This window comes from Mercurialis annua, linkage group LG8 (assembly GCF_937616625.2).
Source record: "Mercurialis annua linkage group LG8, ddMerAnnu1.2, whole genome shotgun sequence".
NCBI lineage: Eukaryota > Viridiplantae > Streptophyta > Magnoliopsida > Malpighiales > Euphorbiaceae > Mercurialis > Mercurialis annua.
In genome coordinates, this window is record NC_065577.1 from 2,215,738 (window position 1) to 2,239,259 (window position 23,522).

The following is a 23,522-nucleotide window of genomic DNA, read 5'->3' on the forward strand; positions in this document are numbered from 1 at the left end:
TTTAGTTGAAGACTTGAAGTAACCATTAGAAATTTAAGAAGAAATAAACATGTGTGACAAAATTGAGGTATTCCCTATAATTTAGCAACCAACAAACACCATAAAGGATAATTATATGTGTTATGTCATTCATGTAACAAACCAATGATATCATGAGCTAATATTAAATAATAAAGGCTGAATACATAGTTTGACCCCTGAACTTGTACCCTTTTACCCATCTAACCTCTAAACTTAACGTCTCACCAATCAAACCTCTGAACTTGTTAAATAATCCGATTTGACCCCTGAACTTGATAAAAACGTAAACATTGAACCCCTCCGTACACAATTTCTTCTAGAATGTTTCAAGTGACAGGTGGCACGGAGGGGTTCAATATTTACGTATTTATCAAGTTTAGGGGTTAAATCGGATTATATAACAAGTTCAGAGGTTCGATAGGTGAGACGTTAAGTTTAAAGGTTAGATGGGTAAAAGTGTACAAGTTCAGGGGTCAAACTATGTATTAAGCCAACAATAAATAAAATAAAAAATAATTAAAAAATTTCTATTATAACTATTTATTGGTTTATTGTAAAAATAATGTGGCAAAACCGTTTATAGGATAAATACTCAAAAATAAATTAAGTGTGATCCCTTTTCTTTAGGGTTTGAAACATGCCCTTTTTTTTTGTCAACGTCAAGAAAACAATATGTATCTTCTTTTCTTTAAGATTAACAAAACCAAATGAAACACTTATAAGCACTAAAAAGAAAGAAATTTTGTGAGGATGGCAATAAATAATGTATAGTAGATCTTTTTAATGGTGTTCACAAAATAACAACTTCATTTGAAATTTAAATTTGAATTAAATTTTTTATTTTCTTTTAAAACAAAAAAAAACAAAATACACAAGCATTAATCAATTTATTTAGATCAACTAGTATTAGATTGGTAGTAATACTTTAATCAAAAGTTTGATTTTGAATCTTAAATATGATTATGTAGTCCTATCCTGTTCGAATCTGAATTGATTGATATTTGATACCAATATGATTAGTTATCTAATACCAGAATTTATATATGAAAAGTAAAGTGTATAGTGAAATTTGAGACTTTTTTTTGTTAATAGTTTCGCTTGACTTATAGAATAAAAACTTCGATAATGTTCAACTTTTACACCACTAAACTATAACTCAAATGATATAAGCGTTCGGTGATATTCTGTCAAGGTTGTGAGTTTATTCTTTCTATAAATATTTTCCTTCCTAATTATTAAAAAAATAGTTCCTTTTCAATTATAAAAAAAAAATTAAATTCATTTTGTAATTCTTATATTTGAATAAATATTCTTTATAAATATATTTTAAATTTTAATTAAACTAGATAGTCCTGGATGGAAAACAACAAGAAATGTCTATTTTTTTCATTGGCATGAATTGAAAAAAAAATTGGTTTTTTCCATTGCAAAAAGTAGTTGTAGGGTTTCTTATAAAATTTTGAATGAGAAACTGTGTGATTGAAATTCTTAGTATGTTTTTATTATAAAATATAAATTAGATAATTAGGTTGTCGAGACTTGAGATATTTATTCAAATGGTACAGTCATTTAAGTAGGGCTATATTATATTGACTTTTAATCTTATCTATGTAATACCCCAAAATATTAAATTATCTAATTGGATCACCTGTCCAGTCTGTATTTGCCAGAGTGGCAAAATCGGAAAATTTTCCGATAAATAAGTTTTATTGGTCGGTTTTGGAAAGAATTATATGCGAGGAATTTAATAATATATTTCAATTCTAAAGACAGAATTGGAATTGAAAAGAAAAATGTTAAGAAAGTCGCAAAATAAAGTATATGGACTAAAATGGTAATTTATCCATATAAGTTCCGAAGTGAAAATTATTTCGCCAAGGTCCGCGAAATATTTTTTAGTATATGTGGTAAAAGTTTCGGGTCAATCGGAGACCTTTTAAAATTTAGACGCGGATGAGTTTTGGGCTAAATAACAATTTTTGAAAAGTTCAAGGACCAAAACGTAAATTAGCCAATTAAATCTCGAGAATAGTAATTAAAATATTATTGACGGAAAATAATAATTTTGAGTTAGTATTATTTATATGACTATAAATAATACGTAAGTAATTGAGTTAAAAGAATAACTTAACCATTTGGTTAAATTAGAAAGTTTAAAAGAGAAATGGTTTAAGATAAAGAAATGAAGGATCAAAGTTGTCAATTAACCAATATATATATAATATCTTTCCTTAAGAATAAGGAAAAGAGAGGATGCGCAGAAGGATAAAAAGTTACAGAAGAAAATGACGAACGATTACGATCCGTCGCCGTTTCGCCGTTTCTCGTCCAAATCGAGCGTTCTTTATATCGATTCGTTCAGAATTCGATTTTCTATCATCTTTGAGCTTCAAAGTAAGGTAATCTCGACGTTTTTGTTGCTGAAATTGAGAATAAGAGCTGTTTCTATTTTAAACGAATCGAACGAATCGTAATCGCGTTTCTAGTGACGTTTTGATGAATTTGGAGTTGAGTTTATGTGAAAATGAAATAGGAGCATGACAGAATCGAGTTTAAGCACGTCAGAATAGTCCGAAAACGAGTCGAGGAGCTACGCGGGCGCGTAACTATGTTACGCGGGCGCGTAACAAATGTTACGCGGGCGCGTAGCCATCTTACGCGGGCGCGTAACCATCTTACGCGGGCGCGCATTAAGGCTATGCGGGCGCACAACTTATTCGAAGCACCTAAAGGTTATTTTCGCCCCGCTAAGACCCCGTTTTCCGACTTTAAGAGTGTCGGACATTGAAAAGGAAACATGAACCCCAAAAACGAGAAATTTGGATGTCGAACATGACGTGTTCGATTAGGATATCGAGATATAAGAAACATATGATTAGAAATCAATTAACAAGAGATATAACAAATATCTCGACTAAGTATTAGAACACGATCAAAGTTAAAAGACATATATAGAATAAGGTCGTGTTAACCTAAGTTTATAACTTAGGATTTTAGTATTCAGTTTACGTTTATGAATTAAACGTACGAGTAACGTGAATAGGTGAGTGACGCACCGACGAGCTACCAGGCTAACGAGCTTGAATACCTATGAGAACGACGCATGGAGCTTACGTTTACGGGATTATAATAATGCGGTCTTGGATAGCGGTCACTGTGAGTTGCACTTTACTTTCGTGTATTATAATTAATGTTATTTTATATATATATATATATATATATATATATATATATATATATATATATATTGTTTACACGCATCGCAATTGATTGAAATGTTATATGTTTATTTAATTTCTATATGCGAGAACTAGTATGTGATCCGAAGAAACTAGCTACCTATTGGGTGTCAATAGGCTGTGTGATCACCAGTATCGAGTCAGTCTAGTATGTTTGCATTTGAGAAATGACTTGACACAGCTGGGAGCTGATGATGATTATGAAATTTACGTGGCTGGGCCACCAGCGAGTTGGACTCGCAATTGATATTTACGATTGGGTATATGATTTTGATACGAGTGAGTACTCGGCTACGGTGTAGTCCAGAGTCCCCGTATCTAGTGGCTGGGCCACCAGCGAGTTGGACTCGCGATTGATATTTACGATTGGGTTGAATGATAATGATTATTCGAGAAATGTGTCGCATGCTAGGATATTAGTTTCGTACGGATCAAATACCTGTTTATATGTTTTATATTATTGTTTTCTTGAGATGCGATGTTATATTTTATATTAATATCGTTAGTAACTTGCAAGCTCACTCAGTATTTCCCAAAATACTGACCCCCTCACAGTGTTTCCTTTCAGGTGACCGGAGTCGGATCAGACAGACAATCTCCTTTGTGTCGGCAACCTTTTGGCTTACACAAAGTACAAGTTTTATAGAGCTGCAGTAGTCAATAGGTGTCAGTATTACGTTTACGATTCAATTTCAAACGGTATTTGAAAAGTAAACTCTGATATAATTTTATAAATGAATTGTTTAGAAAGATAGCGTTTATCCGTTTGAATTTGATACCAATTACCGTGAATGGAATTGGTGATGTTTGTGATCAGAAACAGGGCGGTGCTGGATATGAGATATCGCTCGGTAAGACCCTGGTTTTTAGGAATTGTTTCGCGAATGTTTTCAGAAAAGGAATACGATATTTTTATAATTGAATTATATTATTTAAAGAAGATTTCTGATAATGTATTATATATAATAAAACGTTTTTAATCACGAAAAAATTTATATTGATTTTAGGCTTGCTACGGGTTCCGGAGCTACCACTCCCGTTCCCTAACGCTGGTCGCGGCTTAATAATTTGGGTCGTGACAATCTACCTACATAATTTATTGTTTAGAAATGAATCAAGGGTCGACGTGATCACTGAACTTGTGACACGATATCATCTAATTCAATTATACTATTTTAAGCAACTAACTCAAAAACTCTTTATTTTTATATCAAATAAACTCATAATTCATATTTTTATTTCAAAAAATAGATTTAGGATAATTATATCGGAACAATCAGAAAAGAATCTAATTATTTTTTTACATTTCTCACCTCCAATTTATATTTTACGCATTTTAAAAATACAGTTATGGGGTTATTTAACTCAAAAATGAAGAGTTTTGAAGTTAGTTATTCAAAAAAATATAAATTAAATTAGATGATCCCCTGTTACAAATTTAGGAGACGCGTTGATCCTTTTTTCGTTTAGAAATTTAGTTTATTGTTTCACACTCAAACAATATTAAACCCCACACACACAATTTGTCAAAAGATACCTAGAAAATATGTCATAATTAAAATTGAAGTGAAAATCATCAATATAGAGAGTGAAGGCATCAACTAATTGGACGGCATTTGCTTTTCAAAGAAAAAAGTGTGCAATTTTCATAAATTCTACGGTTGACAGTGGGGAAGTCAGTCACATGTATAAAATTGCCCATAATTGACCATCTTTTTAATTAGTAGTATAGGGTTAATTATAACAAAAAAGGCTCACTTTTTATTTTTTATTATTTTAACAATTTAAACACGTCTTTTAAAACAGCAAAAAAATCTCAATCTTTATTTTTCGGCATATCTATTCAAAAATATTATCAAGTATCATTTAATTCATCAAAAACCGTCTAAACAGACGTCGTTCGATGAAAAAAAAACATATTTTTAGATCAGAAAGATCAAAAAAATGAAAGATCATATTTTTTTGTTGCATTTAAAAAAAACGTGCTTAAATCGCTACAAAAATAAAAGACTTTTTTTTTACGATTATTCCTATTATAGTATGTTCATTTTTAATATATATTTATCATCATATATTTTATTTTCTACTCAATTACAAAATTTATCACCTTCTGAAATAATCCTTAGCTTCACCCCAAACAGTTTAATTGATTTTCTTAAAAATACCTGTTCTAGTCCAATCTCAAATTTAATTTCAGTTATTTAATTCTGCAAAAAAATAATATCAAACATATATAACTCTTAACAGCATACACACATTTTTAATGATATTGTTTTAAAATAAAGGGTATATTATATTTAAAGACCAACAAAATTAGTTTGAGTCAAATAAACTTATAGTAAATTTTTATTTTTGTTTAAAAAAATATATTAACAAATATAAATGATCAACATCATTCAAATGCTTGACCCTTGAGGATTTCTTTATTATGGTCACTTATTTCCAATGTAGAAATTGACTGGTAGGGCGTTTCAAATTTGCATTTAGAATTTAAAAGAAGCCTTGAATTTGCCTGATCATTCAAAATAATGGCTCAGAATTTCCAAGTTTTGTTTTTTTACAATAATTTCCAAGTTATCAAGCTCAGTATGGACATCCATAAAATAATTATTTATTATAAGGTTTTAATTATTTTTGCAGTATTAAATAGTAGTATAAGAATTTAAATGAATCATCTACATATGCAGTTGGATTTATATAAAATGTTGCACACGTGCAATAGATGCATATCACATGGACGTAGGGGGTTAGGTGATTTGGTTGGTGTTGCATGATCAAATGTTGGGATAAGCATTTGGTCGGTTCGGTACTCTCCGAAACTGATCAAACCAAAAACCGACCAGCTCAAAACCAAAAGTGACCGACTTTGCACTTTAACAATACTTGATCGACCTTAAAAAGGAGCCAAACAGAAAAAAAATTGAAATATCAGTCAATTTGATTAAAATAGAAAAAATACAAAGAGTAATTATTTAAATCGGTTTAATTGATTTTTGTTTTCCAAAAGTTTATACTAAAACCGAAGCAAAACACCAAGAGAAAAGACAAATTCAAAATTGAAATTAAACCGACTTAACTTATCACCGAGTCAAACTCGCCAAAAGTCATTGGTTCGATTTGTTAAAACGGTCAGTCATCATTTTCTTAGGTACAAGAAATAGCCCTATCTTCTCACTAAATTCAAGGCATTCTATTTCTCCAAGAGGATGGATCGAAGCTCTTTCACCAAATTGAATTCAATTCATGACATACCCATGCTTAAGACATTTATACCACACATAAAAACAGTTTCAATCGGTCATATGCAGAGATGGGCGTTTTCTTTGATCGGAAAAGCGTAAATTTCTTTTAAAAGAAAGTTTCGATTCAGAATTCCGCCTAATTAATATGGAAAAAAATCACCGATTAGAATCTATGTAATTGAATTTAGTATTGAGATATTTATAACATTGTTGGTAGTCTCCTTCCCCCTCTCTTTTGTTGATAAAAAACAAGTAGAACCTCAATAATCAATTACTTAAAATGAGTAATTGATCAAAACTGACATCAAAAATAATAAACATTCTTATTTATTTATATTAATTATGTATGAATCTACAATTATACTAAATTTTATAATAGCAAGCATCAAACATAAGCATGATTAAATATCAAAATGTTATAGTATTGGCTTAATACATAGTTTGACCCCTGAACTTGTACCCTTTTACCCATCTAACCTCTAAACTTAACGTCTCACCTATCGAACCTCTGAACTTGTTAAATAATCCGATTTAACCCCTAAACTTGATAAATACGTAAATATTGAACCCCTCCGTGCCACCTGTCACTTGAAACATTCTAGAAGAAATTGTTTACGGAGGGGTTCAATGTTTACGTTTTTATCAAGTTCAGGGGTCAAATCAGATTATTTAACAAGTTCAGAGGTTCGATAGGTGAGACGTTAAGTTTAGAGGTTAGATGGGTAAAAGGGTACAAGTTCAGGGGTCAAACTATGTATTCAGCCTTATAGTATTTGACGCAATGTGTATTCATTCATTTATGCAAGAGGATCAAAAATGTTGGAAGGAAAATAAATAAATCATTTTGTGTATGATAGCTTTTAAAGGCAAAGAAGGGGCAAGTGAATTAATACGCCATCTAGTTTCACACAGAAAAAAAAAACTAAATATACAATTGCAATCCTCAATTTTAACTATATTTAAACTTAGATCTTAATTATCTTTTTATTTCAACATAACGAGAGGGTCAAAATTATACATTTAACCCATAAAATTGAAACAAGTACTTTAATGTTACCTGCAGCCGACCATGATTGGGTTGACAAATAAATAATATTACAATTTCCGATTTCAAATTAGAAATTTGATATTTTTTTTCCAAGGTACCAATTTAAAAATCAACCAAATGCTCCACATTAATAACAATCAACCCAATTTTCAGATGGTGATTTGCATTGCAAAAAAAATTGTCTCAAATTGCAAAAATAAGAAATCTACGTTAGAAATCGCAAAACAATTGTAGCTTGTGAATTTATTTGTGTTTATACCAATGAACTATAACTGCAGAAAAACCTCCGCCGGTAAAGCTCATTTCCACTTCCATAAACCCACTCGGTCCCTAGGGCGGCCACAGCTCGATGGGGTATAAAATACATAAAAACAATAGAACACGTATTCACTCATATCCGGTATCACCGTCTAGTAAACCTATTTTCAGTAAGGTAATCCCAGTAGCATGCATTCGCAAAGTTCTTGAAGTTCATACTGAAGTCACAAATGGGCAACTTCGTATTAAAACATAAAACATAATACCTAATTTATAATTATTGAAATCAGCAAGTCAGCCAAAGAACTACAAAAGGAAAAATAAGTAGGAGTAACATTGTTTTGAAAAATAAAATATGTGTTTGTACAAAATGATTTATCTAGACTGTGTTCAATCCTGAAAAGAAAGAGAGACATGAGTATCCTAGCCTTTCTTTCAGCACCCAAAACTTCAGAAAATTAAATTATATTAGTCGCCGGTGATCGGGGGTGAGTATGGTTCGATTTTGTTTAATAAAATCTAAAATCAACCATGCTATAAGGGGATAAATAAACCAAACTGCATCAAATATTAATATATAAATTATCAGTTAGTTTAATCAAAAAGATATACTTCAGTTTGAATTGATTTGATTTTTGCTCAATCTTACCGGTGATGATTAAGTTAATAGCCGTGAACGTGATAAAAGAAGAGGTCCCCACAAGTATAATCTAGTGCTAGGTAGTACGGACAATACATTTTTACTCAATGTTTTTCCTAGCATATTGGAAACTTGGCATTTCAAATACGAAACTTCTTTTTCAGCATAGAAAACCTTAAAATAACATCGTTTAACCATGTTCATGTCCAAGTGTGCCGTTTCCTTCGTCTTACATAAGTCTAGTGTTAAAGGACATTGTAATTTGACCTGTGAGTCGCATATTCAATTCACTTTCGGTGTAATAAAAAAATTGATAAGGATTACATAGATAGTTGTGTGCTGACTGTTGAGTTAAAAATTGACCTGAGTAAAAGAAGCCTAGCATCCAAGCCTCAAGCAAGCCGGTTGCATAGCTATATCATTTTCTGCATCAAGAGAATATTTGCATGTTAAAATTCAGGGTTATTTGCAAATAAAAGTCCAACCTTCCATCTATTCACCAGTTTAAGCACAATATTTTAAAGTTCGGCAACCCATAACTCCAAATTTTATTTTATTTACATTTTACAACGCAGCGTTATTATTTGATGTCTTTGCATTCACTATGAACTGCCAAAAACGGCATAGTTTGGTAAGAAAAATACTTTTGGATATAAATGCCGAAAAATGAATGGAGGAGCTGTGGGGTACCAACTTTCAAATATGGAACTTCAATAGCTAAAGATATAAAAGCCTGAGCTTATATTTGTAAATAACCCTAAAATTTACGTAAGTAAAGGACATATAGCATTACAAATGTAGAGAGCTGTAAATGTCAATTAAAAATCCAAAACACCATCATATTAATTTCCAAAAGCATCCTGTACGTACAGTATAGAACCTAGTATGTAATTACTGTACGGTCAAGCATGCATTAATATTTTATTTTTTTGATCAGAAGCTACCATCACCAGATAACGCTAGACAATTAAAAGCCTGAATGTTGATGTAATACTTTGACTTATCCTTCTCAAAAATTTAAATATTTCTTCCCTATGCAAGTAACTGAATAATTTATGTAGATTTGTCAAGAATGATCTTTGAATAAATGATTAAAAAAAGACTTCAATTTCTCCAAAGTTTATTCAGTCAACAGACTTATCTTTGCATTTTCCGGTTCAAACATTTGCAAAAAGAGCAAACCTTACTTGCAAATGAGATGCAAAACATTAAACAAACCTTACTTGGAAATGTAACTAATCTGAAGAGAATTGTTGAGCGTCAGACCATAACATTAGAGTTCCTAAAAGTGTCACTGTTGCAGTTTCAACACGTAGTCGAAGTGGTCCGAGACCAATAGCTGTAGCACCGGCTTCCACCATCATGGACACCTCCTTTTCTGTGAAATCTGAAGCATTCACCAACATATATCCACAATAGATTCAGTCTTTTTTCCCGACAGAACAGAGAAATGACATGAAAATAAAGCTAGAACTATTTATCATCTATGATCACTAAAGTGATAATACTTCAACACCAATAACACATCCCACAGGCCATAGGGTGAGCAAAAGTTCGGTTAAATTGAAATAACCGAACAATTTTGGTTGTTCTAGTTAATTCTGTTAGTTTTGTCAGTTTGATTCGATAAATAATAACATTTAGTTAGGTTATGGTTGATATTTTTTAAAAATTCGGTTAACCGAATTATTACATATTTTATTTATTTTTAATTCTTTATATTTTTATTGGTTTAACCGAATTAACCAACTATATCAATCGATTCGTTTTGTAATTTCAATATTTCGGTTAGTTCAGTTAATATAGTTTTAATTTAGTTAATTTGGTTGAAGAGATAACGTAATTTTCTTAATTCTATTATAACAATACTGTTTGATAACCCCTATCAGGTAATTGCTTAAATTTAATAGATCATAGAAACCAAAATGCAAAAGAAAATCATAGGAACTAAATAATTAACAGAAGATGAATACTAGCCTCCTTCTGGTCCCACTATTATCAATCCACTCGACTCTTTTCTTGATGAAGCCAATACACTAACAACAGGAGTAGCTTCTGCAGCTGCCAAAAAAGATAGCTTTGATTGAGCAACCTGCATAATTAACGCCAAACATGTAACTTCACCAAATTCTTAACCTATAAAAATCAATAGTTCATATCAATAAATTCTTACAAATCTGGATTTTTGCGCTAGCGAAACAAATTCTATAACCAGACCCTGTTTAAGGGCTGCACAGCCCTCAAATGTAAATTAGAATAAGCCACAAAACGATGGACGTCTTCCCTTGAACAATTAAGCTATGTAATCTCTAATAAAACACACTCCTAAAGACCAACCCTAATAAAACACACTCCTAAAGACCAACCCTAATAAAACACACTCCTAAAGACCAACCCAGTCACCAAGTTAACAGCCAGCCTTTTGAAGAATGAAAATAAGGAAAGAACAACTCACAAGAGGTAAAATGGCTTCAACTTTTTTCGGAGGATTTAGAACCATTTCATGCAACCTTTGACCTAGTATAACATATGTATGATTTAAGTGAAATGAAAGTGAAGCTGAAAGAAATCAATCATGATCAAAACAGCATGATAAAACTGCATGAAATTTTAATAACATTCATTAACTCAGAAAGAAAAAAGGAAAAGAAGTTCTGTACATCTTACATTGTTTAGTCGCTGCTAGAACGACACGTTGCAATCTGTCTACACGGTTTTCCGAGATTGATGAGGATCGTTCTGTCAGAAGTGGGGTTACGCTATGAGCCCCTAGCTCCTAACAAAACAAGAAAGTGTACATTTAGAATTTACAAAACAGAGAAAGACAAAATCATTTACTTACTTGAATTCAAACCATAAACAGAATAACAGTAATAATGACAACAAATTCATGAATGCCTTTAAGACTTACAGTGCATTTCTCGACAAGCCAATCAGCTCGACCACCCTTTAAACTACCTATATAGGAATAAAAGGTGGTTAAGCACGTAACGACAAAAACACCAACTTAAAAAGATTGTAAAATCTTAACTTCCATCCCAACATCCAAAACTAACCAAATGCAGCAAATACATGCCACTTTGTTGTCTGTGGAATAACTATTTTTGGATTATCGATCACTAAAGGTTCTTAAGCACGTAACGACAAATAGACCAGCTTAAAAAGATTATAAAAACTAAACTTTCATGCCAACAATCTACTGAAAACTTACCAAACGCAGCAAATACATGCCACTTCGTTGTCTGTGGAATAATTATTATTGGATCATCGATGCTAAAGGTTCTTAAGCACGTGATGACAAACACACCAACTTAAAAAGATTCTAAAAACTAAACTTTCATGCCAACATTCTACTGCAACTTACCAAATGCAGCAAATACATGCCCCTTTGTCGTCTGTCAAATAATTATTATTGGATTATCGATCGCTAAAGGTTCTTAAGCACGTGACAACAAATACACAAGCTTAAAAAGATTATAAAAACTAAACTTCCATGCCAACATTCTACTGAAACTTATCAAATGCAGCAAATACATACCACTTTGTTGTCTGAGGAATAATTATTATTGGATCATCGATCGCCAAAGGTTCTTAAACACGTGACGACAAATACACCAGCTTAAAAAGATTATAAAATCTTAACTTCCTTCCCAACATCCAAAACTTACCAAATGCAGCAAATACATGCCACTTTGTAGTCTGTGAAATAATTATTTTTAGATCATCGATCGCTAAATGTTCTTAAGCACGCGACGACAAATTCACCAACTAAAAAAGATCATAAAAACTAAACTTCATGCCAACATCCAAAACTTACCAAATGCAGCAAAAACATGCCACTTTGTTGTCTGTGGATTAATTATTATCGGATCATCAATCGCTAGAAAATCAAGTCCTGCACGATCAATACTCTGAATGCAACCTTCTATAAGTGCTCCTTTCCCGTTGAAAAGCTCTACCCTTGCATTTTTATCATTCACAAAAATAATAAATAAACCTAATTTCCCTAAGAAACACAAATTGACATAATTTATTTGCAATTTGCAATAACATAACTACAAATAGCATTATGAATTAAGCAAGATAATTAAAACTGATAATAAGAGAATTAAATACCTGTCATTAGTGGTTAATCTTAAAACTTTGCTCATATGCCAAAATTCATCACCTTGTACTCGAACAACACCGCCCTGTCCATTTTTTTTACTGTAAATTAGACAGTAAAAAACAACAATAACAGCAAGAAGAAAAATTTATTACCTTTGTTGACGGAAGATTTTCAGAGAAGAACCGAGGAAGGCCACCGCGAGACTGATTCGAGCAATCTGAGGACGAGGATGAGGAGAAAGCACGGATGTTTGAAGGTTTTTGAAGCCATTGATGAGTTAACAGGGCAGTGAAACGAGGTCGTATTGGCACTATTGCTTGCATTTTCTTTTTGTTTAGCAGGGTGTTGTGAGTTCTTTTCTTTTCAGTGCATGCATATAACGTGTTTGATGAAATGCTTACAGTTTTTTTTTTATGAGACAAAGGGTGTAACGGAGTCTACTCGAGTTGACACACTCGAAGCTGACTCGACTTTAAAATTAAAATATGAAGCTTAGTTTTATTTTAAGAGTTCGAATTCAGCAAAATAATTGCGATCCGAGCTCAATTCGATTATGTATTTGAATGTGGGATAAAAAAATAAATTATTTAAAACTCGATTTAACTCAAAAACCTTATCAAGTCATGTAATTTGGAGCTCGAACACAACTTGATAATTGACTCGAGTAGTTCAAATTCGTCGAGTCCAGTATTTTCCGAGTGAAATTCAAATAGTTCGGCTCAGTTACGTCTCTGTGAAAGACTGTTTTAATTTTTTATTTTCTATAATAATGGCATGCTTTCTTTTTGATAATTAAACATAAAAAAGCGTTTACAGGATGATTAAAATTCTACGACTTTTGAAAATACTGGCCAACACTTTATACTATTTGAGTTACAGTTCATTTACGCGTCCGCATGCGTTTTATACTGTTCATGAACTTTTGGTTGAACGACATTGTAAAAAAAAGCTGATAGATTGAACAATTCATAAAGCCAAGACAAAAGAAACATCGATCTAATCATCTCCGTCGTCAACACCACCGCCGCCGTCACCTTTCCCATCACCCTCATAACCACCGCCAATTTCACAAATCCTCCTCCAAATCACCTCCGACACCGCCATAACCGACAACCTAGGCTGCCGAAACAACACAAAACCACTCAACTCCTCATTACTCTTCATTTCCTTCAAATCCACCGGCGTTCTCATTTCTCCAACCGCCTTAACATCAACGATCACCTCGTTATCGTCGTCACTGTACCACTCTTTCACCACCGTCACGACGCCGACCACGCGACGGGCGCTGGCGCCGGAGTGATAAAAGAAGCAGAGGTCGTTCAGTTTCATCGCTTTCAGGCTTTTCTGAGCTTGTTTGTTTTTGACGCCGTCCCAGTTTGTTATTCCGCCGTGTGACGATTGGTCGTCCCATGACCATTCGGTTGGCTCGGTTTTGAGTAACCAGTATTGTTTTGGTTTAACCATTTCTGAATTTTCGGTTTCTTATTCGTTTGTTTTGCAGAATTGTGGCCCTTTTAATGTGTGATTCTGGTTCGAGTTTTTGTTTGGTAGTGGTTTAATAATGGCGGTAATTTGAGATTTTGGCGCCAAATTTGGGTTAGATGGATGAGGATGGTAGGCCTATTAAAGCTGATATTGCGATAATAGCCCAATTTAAAAAGCCCAAAGAAACATATATGTATATCAATTCTCACAGTATTCCCTTTTAATGGACCATTTTTAATAAAAAAAAGACACGTATTAAAAAATCATTATATATATATATATATAAATAATAAAATAATCTTATATTAGTATACTAAAAGTAAAATAAAAATCCATACACACAAGATAATTAAATAAATTGTTTCGTCATATAAATAATTTTCAATCTAAATGGCTAATCATCTTTTATTGGTCTAGAAATAATATTTGTATTATTAACATATAATAAATCGTATTATAAAAAAATATATATTTCATAACCGTTAAAAAAATTAACCTAATATAATGGTTGTTGACTTGCTGGTTGCAAGTTAGAGGTCATGCTTGAAGATAATGACATACCATGTCAAGTAAATTTCAAGTAGCTTGCAATTATAGTTGATGACTGAAATGGTTTTATACCACTAACTATTTGGTCCATGCACGTAGACAGATAGGATATATAGCTATGTCATTAATTGTAGAACAAATTGGGTTGAGGTACTTGAGGTATACCATAATTAATAAATTGATATTTTTATTTAAAAATTTATTTAATAATTTCTCAATTTTAATTCCGTTAATTGAGATACTCTTTCGTTAGTTCAAGGGACCAAATCGTTTAACAGAACTAAAACTGAGGTATCAAATCGTTTAAAGTGAGGTAACAAATCGTTTAACAAAATAAAAAATGAGGGATCAAACCGTTCACGAAATTAAAGGTAGGATACCAAATCGTTTGAAAGTATAAATGTCGAAATTAACAGAGGGACCTAATAGTTAACGAAATTCAAAATGAAAAATTATTAAATAGACTTTTGAAATAAAAAGAACCAAACATTAGTTACAATAAATTTATGGACTTAAAATTGTAGAATGATACTAGTATACTCATATTTCATTTTCAACTCATAAATATAATGTAGTAGCATAACGTTTTTATATATTTTTTAAATTGTTTATAAATTTTAAAATATTCTTAATTCTATTTATATTTTTTATAATAGTTTTAAAACAGCCATGAACTTGATTGTGAAGAATTTACAGCATTTATAGAGGATTTATAGTAATTATTATTTCACCAAATAAAAATAAACACTTTATGCAAACTATACTAATCGAGTCATAATAAGGTCATTTTAATTTATTATTTTTTTTCAATTTTTTTTTCTTTGTATGTCCTCTGTTCAAAAAGATTGGGGACAAAGGATTTTGGAGATAATGAGAAGCAAACTGATTTTCATTGGTGTTATATTACAAGTGTGAAAAGCTTTAACATTAATCATTGAAGCATTAGATCATCAGCCACCTTTTTTCCACCACATGCAGGCGAAAGAGTTTAACACCGCCATGATCATAATCTCTCATCCTTCTCTTGTTTCAAGGCAGAGAATTTCTGATCCGCAACAATGGTGACCAGCCGCCGCTTCTTTTGCCGTGGAACTTCGTCGCCCAACAAAAAACCGTTTCCAAAAGTGTCTAACCGGCATCAAAAACCGCCTCCACTATTGGTAACCGCTTGTTTTTTTGAAAAATTAAATTTTTTCAAATGTTGCCGCCCTTCAAGTTGGCGAAGAACTAAATATCAATATAATATTCCTGGCCGTGCTCAACCATAATCAGATGAGTTTTTCTTAGCTTTCCATTTTCAGTAATTTTGAAGTTGTGCATTTTAATATTACTCCGGTTAATGTTTCTTGAAATGGTTATTGGTTTCATGAAACAATTTATACTGTTTCTTCTCATAAATCATTTATTCATCAAAGGAAGAATCTTAAAGAAAAGGTGCACATTTTGTATCTCATTTCATTTGATAATCACTGTCCAATTGTTTTTTTGGTTATGTGATCGCTAATTTTATGTTTATATATTTATGTTTTAAGTTTTGACTAGTAATTTTCATTATCATAATCGCACGTTTAACAATTCACAATCATCAAATTTTAAGAAATACGATAAAAATAAGTACTTATTTTTATATAAAATCTTAATTTTATAGTCCTAATAATAATTATACATGTTAATGAAATGTATGATTGTTTTTATAGAATAAATGTATTATTAATTATTTTATAGATATAAGTTTGTTGGATGCAGCAGGCTATAAAGCTTTGTGCATCAATTGCTTCAACATACTCGCATTAGTAATTGAGGTGCCAAATGTGAGGCATGTAACTATCTAAAGTAACACTTATATTGATTACAGGCCATGCTGAGAAATATAACTTATTTTTGATCATGATGGCTTGCCCTTCCTGTGACTACATAGACTTATAAGATAAAATTCATGAAAATGTGATTGAACATAATGGTAAATTACTAAATTGCTTGCTTGACAAATTCTGAAAACTTTCTTGTTTCCAGTTTTGAAAATTATGTCTAAATTCCCCTATGTCTAAATTCCCCTTTATGGGTGTATATAAATCAACTTAAATATTAAAAATAATATTGATTTATAAATTATTATTGCTAATATTTTGTTTGTTTTGTGTTTTTTATTTTTTGAACATGTACTTCCAAGAAGGGGTCTCCTAAGCATTTCTTAATCTTCATCGTCAATTGGTATAACGCTTCTACTATCAGTTCTGTATTTTACAAAACCAAGGTAATACTTATATTACTTTAACCGCTACTCACAGTAAGTTTTTTCTTTTTTAAATTTTATTTTTCTATATTGCTACCGTTCGTTTAACAAATTTTTACATATTAGTATTTTAATTTGTTAAACGAATGTGTATTTGGATGGCTCAATATAATAGCCGCAAAGTCCATTTTTATTTTCTTCGTTTAAGACTGGTTCATTTTCTTCATGAGATGACCTTTCTTTTCTTAAATTTATATATTGTTATCTCTGGCAAAAAAAAAAAAAAAAAAAATTGGCTAAAATTAAGAAACACAATACTTCATCATTATTCTAAAAAATTTAAATTGCTACATTTATAGCATCACTAAAATATGCTAGAATCATATTTTGAGATAACTTAAAATAAAATACTACTACAGTATTATTTTTATTTATGGGACTCAAATATTTATTACACCGTTTACTATTTTTAAATGGTTGGTCAACAATTTAATCTGTTTTTATTTAAGATTAATTTGGTTAAGGTCAAATAAGATGAGTAATTTGGTGAATAGCCTAATAATGGTGATTAGTGTTAGTGGAGTTGTTCTGTAATAAATTCATTGAGCCGTGTGCATAATGCTCGCTGCAGTTATTAGTGGATCATGATATTTAGTGGGAAAAATTGTTTCCTTGTAAATTTTTTGTTAAATTAAAAAATTGATACATTAAATTTTGTTTTTTAAGTTATATATTTTTGAAAAGGAATTCGATATAGAAAATGAATTTTAGAAAAAAAAGTGTCATAAGGCTTTTTTTTTTTGAAACAAAGATATAAGAGACTCTATTAATAACAATAATTAAACCTTTAAGTATGCAAATAAAAACAATAAAAACTGTATATCTGTCAATTATAAATGTTACTCCATATACATTTAATTTCTGGCTACCCCCTGACCTAGTGGGTCATTCTTGATCGTAAATGATGTTTAACACCGGAATTATAGCCAAATTTTGAGACTCAATTATTAACTAGGTTGACATTGTTCTTTAAATTTTCAAAAACTCTGGTCGAAATTGTTATAGCTGTAGATTGTTTTTTTTTATGTGCACTTTTGAATTCAATGCTCAATTAACGAAATCTATATTAATTGTTTGTCAAAGATATTGTGATATTTTGTCAATAATTTGTCATTTTCGATTTTATATTGCTATTATCGGAAATTCTTATTCCTTTCGGTTTATAATTTTTGTCGCATTTAAAAATTATTTTGGTTTATAATATTTGTCATATTAGAGTTTTAAGAAACCATCGATTGTTAATTTTTAATTTTATCCCTAACAACCAACAGAAAAATTAGTAAGGGTAGAAGGAGTAGACAAACATAGAACTAATGGCTATTAATATGAACAAATTAGTAAAAATATTATAGATCGGAGGAGTATCTCATTGATATGAACAAATTAAGACATATTTATTAGTTTCTTAATTTATATAAAATGGTCAAATGCGACAAATATTATAGATCGGAGGAGTATCTCATTGATATGAACAAATTAAGACACATTTTTTAGTTTCTTAATTTATATAAAATGGTCAAATGCGACAAATATTATAGATCGGAGGAGTATCTCATTGATTCGGACAAAAAAAATTGCGGCTTTTTATTATTTATTTGTTTGTTAGTTTATTCGCAATCAACTATATGTTTGAATTGTAATGTTTTTTCTAGTGCTCCATCAAAACCCTGCATTTTTTTTAAAAAAAGAAGTCTTCAACAATTCTTTAATTTATTCTTACAATGCCAGTTTCTAATTTAATTTTTGGCTACAAATATTGATATAGAAACATGAGTTGTAGTACCATGTTGCTTTTTACTTTTTAATTACGGAACTATTTATTTGACATTCCATAATGAATTTAAATTTTCCATCATTAATTAAAAAAATATTTCTGATTCTCTTTTGATTTGGATTCTTAATAGCAAAACAAGTGTTTCTTCTTATTTATTTATCGTAACAATGACATTTCTGGTTTCGGAATGTATCGAAAAATTGAAGTTTTGAACATAAAATTTCATTTTTAGCAAAGAAAATTTTAATATAATACCGTTTTGCCGTGTCTGTATCCAAATATTCCCTTTTACTGTGTCCACGTCACCTAAATTCTTATTTTCTAAGATTTTTGATACTGTACCTCAAATAAATTACTATCGCACCACCAAAGCATTTAGATAAATTAGCCTAATTAGAGATTCTTGATTCCTGTCTGAAAATATAGCAACGTTGACGTTAAAATTAAATATAGAATTTTGCAGTTAATATACTTTTATCCAACTCGAACATAATCCAAAATTATCGGCGCCAATAAAGTGAATTATAAATTATAATATAATTTTCAAAAATAAATAAATTATAATATAGAATAATTCTCACAAGCGTTTAAAAAAATTATAGAATAATTAAACTAAATTAATTATCAATGGTTTACAAAAAAAGGTGACAAATAATGAAATTTCTAAGCTAGAAAACCTAGCAGCATACAAAAAATTGATTAATCATGGATTATGTTTCTGGGTATAAATATAATCAAGGTGAGCTTCAAGTGTTCTTCTTCTCAAACAATCCTCCTTTCCGTCTCCGTCGCAGTTCTCGGATTGAATTTCAACCTTCAACAACAAAATTTGCAGAAAATCAGCAAAATTAATCTACATATTTTGCAAATTCTGAAATTTGCTAAAACTAACATAATATTCAATGTGCACGTAAACAGAAATGCACTAAAAAAATTATAACAGATAAATTTGTAGCGGATTTATAATGGAAACTATCAAATCAAAATTTATGACCAACACTTTTTGTCATACTTCTTCCGTCACAAATTAATAGTTTTTTATAGCGTTGAAATGAATACAATATTTTTTTAATAATATGTAAAATTTCAAAATTATTTCTTGAAACGAAAAGTAACGAGATACTAAAATATAAAATTTGATTAATTTCCGTGTAACATAAAATTTGGTAGCTCGATCTCTGATGTAATTAAATTACCTCAGCTGGGATTTCTGTAGCAAAATTCTGAGACTTGGAGAATGGCTCCTGGCGGATGGCTTGGGTTAAAGTGAAGGAGATGAATAGTAAGGCTAATATAAAGAAGGGGCTGAACTTGAAATTAGCCATCTTTGGTTTTCTTTTGATATGTCTAGAAATGTCAAGATATTGAAGCTTGGATGTGAATGAAAAGGTTTTTGTTGCAGATGAATTTATAGGCCAATGTGGAAGGGTAAGAATGGAATATAAATAAATTTGTGTTATTAATAGAGGTGGCAAATGGGTGTTCTTGGGCGGGTTTGGGTGGGTTTCTTTGGGTTTGGGCATTTTTGGGTTGGGTAATTTTGGGTCACAATATTTTTGGGCAGTTTTGGGTTGGGTAATTTTGGGTTGGGTTGGGTCATGAAAACCCAAAATTACCCAAATTACCCAAAATAGAAAGTGAGCTACTTGAAATCTATATTTGAGATAAAAGGTTCAAAATAAAAAAAAATCAAATTAATTTTTTTTCAAAGAAATTACTTTTCAAAATATTATTTTTCAGAAACAAATATTTTCCGGGAAAAAAATAATTCTCCCGAAAAAATAATTTTCTGGGAAAAATTAATTTTCCGGGAAAAAAATAATTCTCCCGAAAAAAAAATTTCCGGGAAAAAAATTAATTTTCCGGGAAAATAAATAAATTTTTTCGAAAAAAAATAATTTTCTGGAAAAAAATAAATTTTCCGAAAAAAATAAATTTCTGGAAAAAAATAAATTTTTCGAAAAAAAATAATTTTCTGGAAAAAAATAAATTTTTCGAAAAAAAATAATTTTCTGGAAAAAAATAAATTTTCCGGGAAAAAAAAAATTTCTGGAAAAAAAAAATTTCTGGAAAAAATTATTTTGAAAAATAAATTATACAACTTATAAATATTATTTTAAAAACTTAAATACTCTTCATATTGAAATTTGTTTGAACTTAATTTCACCCATTGGGTCATTCTTATAAACCCATTTTAGCCCAAAAAATTTTGGGCTAAAATGGGTTGGGTCAAAAATTACCCAAACTTTTTTTGGGTGCAAATGGGTTGTATTTCTTTGAGCGGGTTGGGTTGGGTATTTGGGTTGGGCATCTATTTGCCACCTCTAGTTATTAATGATTAAGATTGCTAATTTAATTAGAAAGATCTCCTATTAGTAGAAAATATTTATAAAATAAAACATTTAATTTCTGGAAAATATTGTGTGAATGTGAGGCAATGCCAATGCGTGTTGGGTAGAATTAAAAAAGAAATTTTTTTAAATAAAATATTCTTAACTGTTAGCCAACTATTTTTTTATCTCTAATTTTCTACCTTTGATTGTCTACTCTTTTTTTCTTTTTACAATTATCACCTATTTTTATTTTATTTTATCTTATTTTTCAATTGTTTTAATGCTGCACAGAGTTGAAAGTCAAACCATTTTCCCCCTACACAATCAATTTAATATAGAAAATAAATTATGTGTTTATTAAAATTTCACTCTATAACATTGTCTGCCAACTTTTTTATAAGAAAAAAAATCAAAATATCATATTAGATCAAGAATAACTATTTTTAGTAATTTTAAAATCAAAACATTCCAATACTAAATGAAAAAAAAGGTATTTGAAAAATCTATTTCTCATGGATTTTTCGTAAATACAATTTAAAATACTAAATTGTATCTTTTTTCTATTAATTAATTTTCTATTTCTTTAATTTTCTTATTGAATACGATTTATTAAAAATATAAAATTACTAGATTAAATTATTAATTTTTTTATTCATAATATATTTATTACTTTCATCATAATTGTGGATATATGTACTTATTTTGCCTTTCTTTAAATGAAAATGTTCACATTATATACACATTATTCACTACAAAAAATAACTAAATCATTATAAGCACAAAACAACATCATGATGTGCATCAAATAGAGAAAACACACTTGAAAGGAATCATAATGGTGAAATTGGCATGCCTACTCAGCAATCAAAGTACATATTTTAGTGGGTCAAATTAATGTGCATGCTCTAGGTTACCAAATGATGAATTGTATCATTCGTCAATAAAAATTACAACGACAGGATGCAACTGAAAATAGGCTAAAAGGTAAAGGATTTTTTTGGTGATTAAGCCTTTAATTAATCACATATATAATTTGATAGATAATGAGTAAAGGGTCAATTTAATCCCTGAATTTTGACCAATTAACGACAATATTCTCTATTTTTAGATCAATTAAGGATAAAATTATATAATATAAAAAAATTTAGTAACCAAAATAATCCATTTATCTTTCATTAACCTCAAAATAAAATATATTATCGTTAATCGATCAAAATAGATAAAATGAATCGTTTGATTTTAAATTATAAATTTAAGAACCGGGTTGACCGTTTACTCATATATAATGAATCTATGGTAAGACAAAATGAAAAATAAGTAGACCATTTCATTTTGACATTAATTAAAGTGTTATGCTGGTGGGGTTGGGTGGCTTAAAAGTTGAAACATTGGGGTGTAAATGTAAGCATATGATAATTATTAATGAAAGAAGCTTCTTTAGTCATCTTTTATAAATTAAATAAGTTGACCATTTTGCTACCTTTTCTTTTATTTGGTCAAATTTAGTTCAATTTTCACTTTCCTTTCTATGCCCTCTAGGAACTGATAATAAGAGATCATTATGAGATTAATCAGCTAGCCTTGATTTCTTCTGATTTGATCGAGTGAGATATTTATCCGGCGGAAACATTTGTTTATAAGTCGGATTTAAGCGGGTTTGATTTTTTTAAAAGTAACTTTAAATTCGGTTCAAGTATGGTTCAGACCTACTGATTATTGTCAATTTCCGTCGTTATAACATATTCCTTCGAGTTCGGGCTGATTTTTTTGGATATATAGAGAAAACGTATCAATTGAATAAATTGAAGTCCATTCGGTAGTTTTTAAGAGCTTGTAAAAGTTACATATCAAACTTCTATATCGCTAAAATAAAAAACAAATTACCATAGCACCTCTCACATTTGACATAATTCACAATTTAGTCTCTCTTATTTGAAAATCGAACGATATGGCTTCTGTTTTGGTCAACGATTTAATCCTTCCGTCCATTTTGAATGTTAGTCAACGAAACTATATGGTGCTCTACTTATTTTCTCAACAGTGATTTTGTTCCTTAGTTTTGAAAATTAATTTATCTCTAAATTTTATAACTTCATTGACTAACACTAAAATTTGATAAAGGGACTAAACTGTTGATAGAAATAAAAGTGAAAGATCATATAGTTTAGTTTTTAAACAGGATGGATTAAAATGTGAATTATGTCAAATATGACGAATCTTATAATAATTTGCTCTAAAATAAACCAGGTCACATGATTGTTAAGTTAATTCGAAGATAGTGTTTTTTCTTGGTCATTCAATAAATTGGATATGCAGCGGTTCAAAAGATCCGGACAAACAGAAGAAATTTTAAAAAGACAACAGGGTTCACATAGAGGTGAGTATTTGGTTGATTCGGTTAAAATCGAATCGAATTATCCAAAACCGACGAAACCGAACTCACTCAAAATCAAAATCAACCAAAAGTACACTTTAACTGAAACTGAACCGACTGAAAGAAAAAAAGTTCAAAACCAATCCAAATTGAAAATC

General features: G+C 30.2%; 3 protein-coding genes and 1 long non-coding RNA gene across 9 annotated transcripts; 1 reads left to right on the top strand and 3 right to left on the bottom strand.

The window, feature by feature from the left end:
- Positions 1-7,685: 7,685 nt before the first annotated feature.
- LOC126661099 (uncharacterized) lies at positions 7,686-13,043 on the bottom strand. Of its 6 annotated transcripts, none has more exons than XR_008789718.1 (10): positions 12,709-13,043; positions 12,565-12,638; positions 12,266-12,408; positions 11,360-11,406; positions 11,116-11,224; positions 10,904-10,965; positions 10,426-10,540; positions 9,667-9,835; positions 8,812-8,873; positions 7,686-8,026 (listed from the first exon to the last, which is right to left on the bottom strand). XR_008789718.1 is itself a non-coding variant. In XM_050354881.2 (9 exons), the coding sequence occupies exons 1-8, from the start codon at positions 12,877-12,879 to the stop codon at positions 9,684-9,686; spliced, it is 873 nt and encodes a 290-aa protein (XP_050210838.1). In that variant the 5' UTR covers positions 12,880-13,043; the 3' UTR covers positions 8,615-8,873; positions 9,667-9,683. The 6 variants fall into 6 exon arrangements, 3 of the variants coding, with proteins under 3 accessions (XP_050210838.1, XP_050210837.1, XP_050210839.1); XR_007635511.2 differs by having other exon boundaries at positions 7,687-8,026; positions 9,672-9,835; positions 12,709-13,041; XR_008789717.1 differs by lacking the exon at positions 7,686-8,026 and adding an exon at positions 8,127-8,204 and having other exon boundaries at positions 9,672-9,835; positions 12,709-13,041.
- A 349-nt stretch (positions 13,044-13,392) lies between these two features.
- On the bottom strand, positions 13,393-14,075 carry LOC126661101 (uncharacterized). Its single transcript, XM_050354883.2, has one exon. It carries the CDS (start codon positions 14,018-14,020, stop codon positions 13,553-13,555), a length of 468 nt encoding a protein of 155 aa, XP_050210840.1. The 5' UTR covers positions 14,021-14,075; the 3' UTR covers positions 13,393-13,552.
- Positions 14,076-15,343: 1,268 nt separating this feature from the next.
- On the top strand, positions 15,344-17,054 carry LOC130014892 (uncharacterized). The gene is made up of 2 exons (XR_008789621.1): positions 15,344-15,750; positions 16,764-17,054. It is a non-coding gene; the product is annotated as an uncharacterized LOC130014892 (long non-coding RNA).
- Positions 17,055-19,243: 2,189 nt separating this feature from the next.
- Positions 19,244-20,040, bottom strand: LOC126661043 (phytosulfokines-like). The gene is made up of 2 exons (XM_050354794.2): positions 19,854-20,040; positions 19,244-19,471 (listed from the first exon to the last, which is right to left on the bottom strand). Exons 1-2 carry the CDS (start codon positions 19,980-19,982, stop codon positions 19,361-19,363), a joined length of 240 nt encoding a protein of 79 aa, XP_050210751.1. The 5' UTR covers positions 19,983-20,040; the 3' UTR covers positions 19,244-19,360.
- Between the last annotated feature and the right edge of the window lie 3,482 nt (positions 20,041-23,522).

Bases quoted from the DNA above. Each gene is read 5' to 3' on its own strand.
- LOC126661099 (XM_050354881.2), bottom strand. From the start codon at position 12,879: ATGCAAGCAATAGTGCCAATACGACCTCGTTTCACTGCCCTGTTAACT. The intron at 12,639-12,708 runs GTAATAAATTTT...AAAAATGGACAG, and splicing joins AAAATCTTCCGTCAACAAAG to GGCGGTGTTGTTCGAGTACA. The intron at 10,541-10,903 runs GTGAGTTGTTCT...TTAATTATGCAG, and splicing joins TTGAAGCCATTTTACCTCTT to GTTGCTCAATCAAAGCTATC.
- LOC126661101 (XM_050354883.2), bottom strand. From the start codon at position 14,020: ATGGTTAAACCAAAACAATACTGGTTACTCAAAACCGAGCCAACCGAA.
- LOC126661043 (XM_050354794.2), bottom strand. From the start codon at position 19,982: ATGGCTAATTTCAAGTTCAGCCCCTTCTTTATATTAGCCTTACTATTC. The intron at 19,472-19,853 runs GTAATTTAATTA...TTGTTGTTGAAG, and splicing joins CTACAGAAATCCCAGCTGAG to GTTGAAATTCAATCCGAGAA.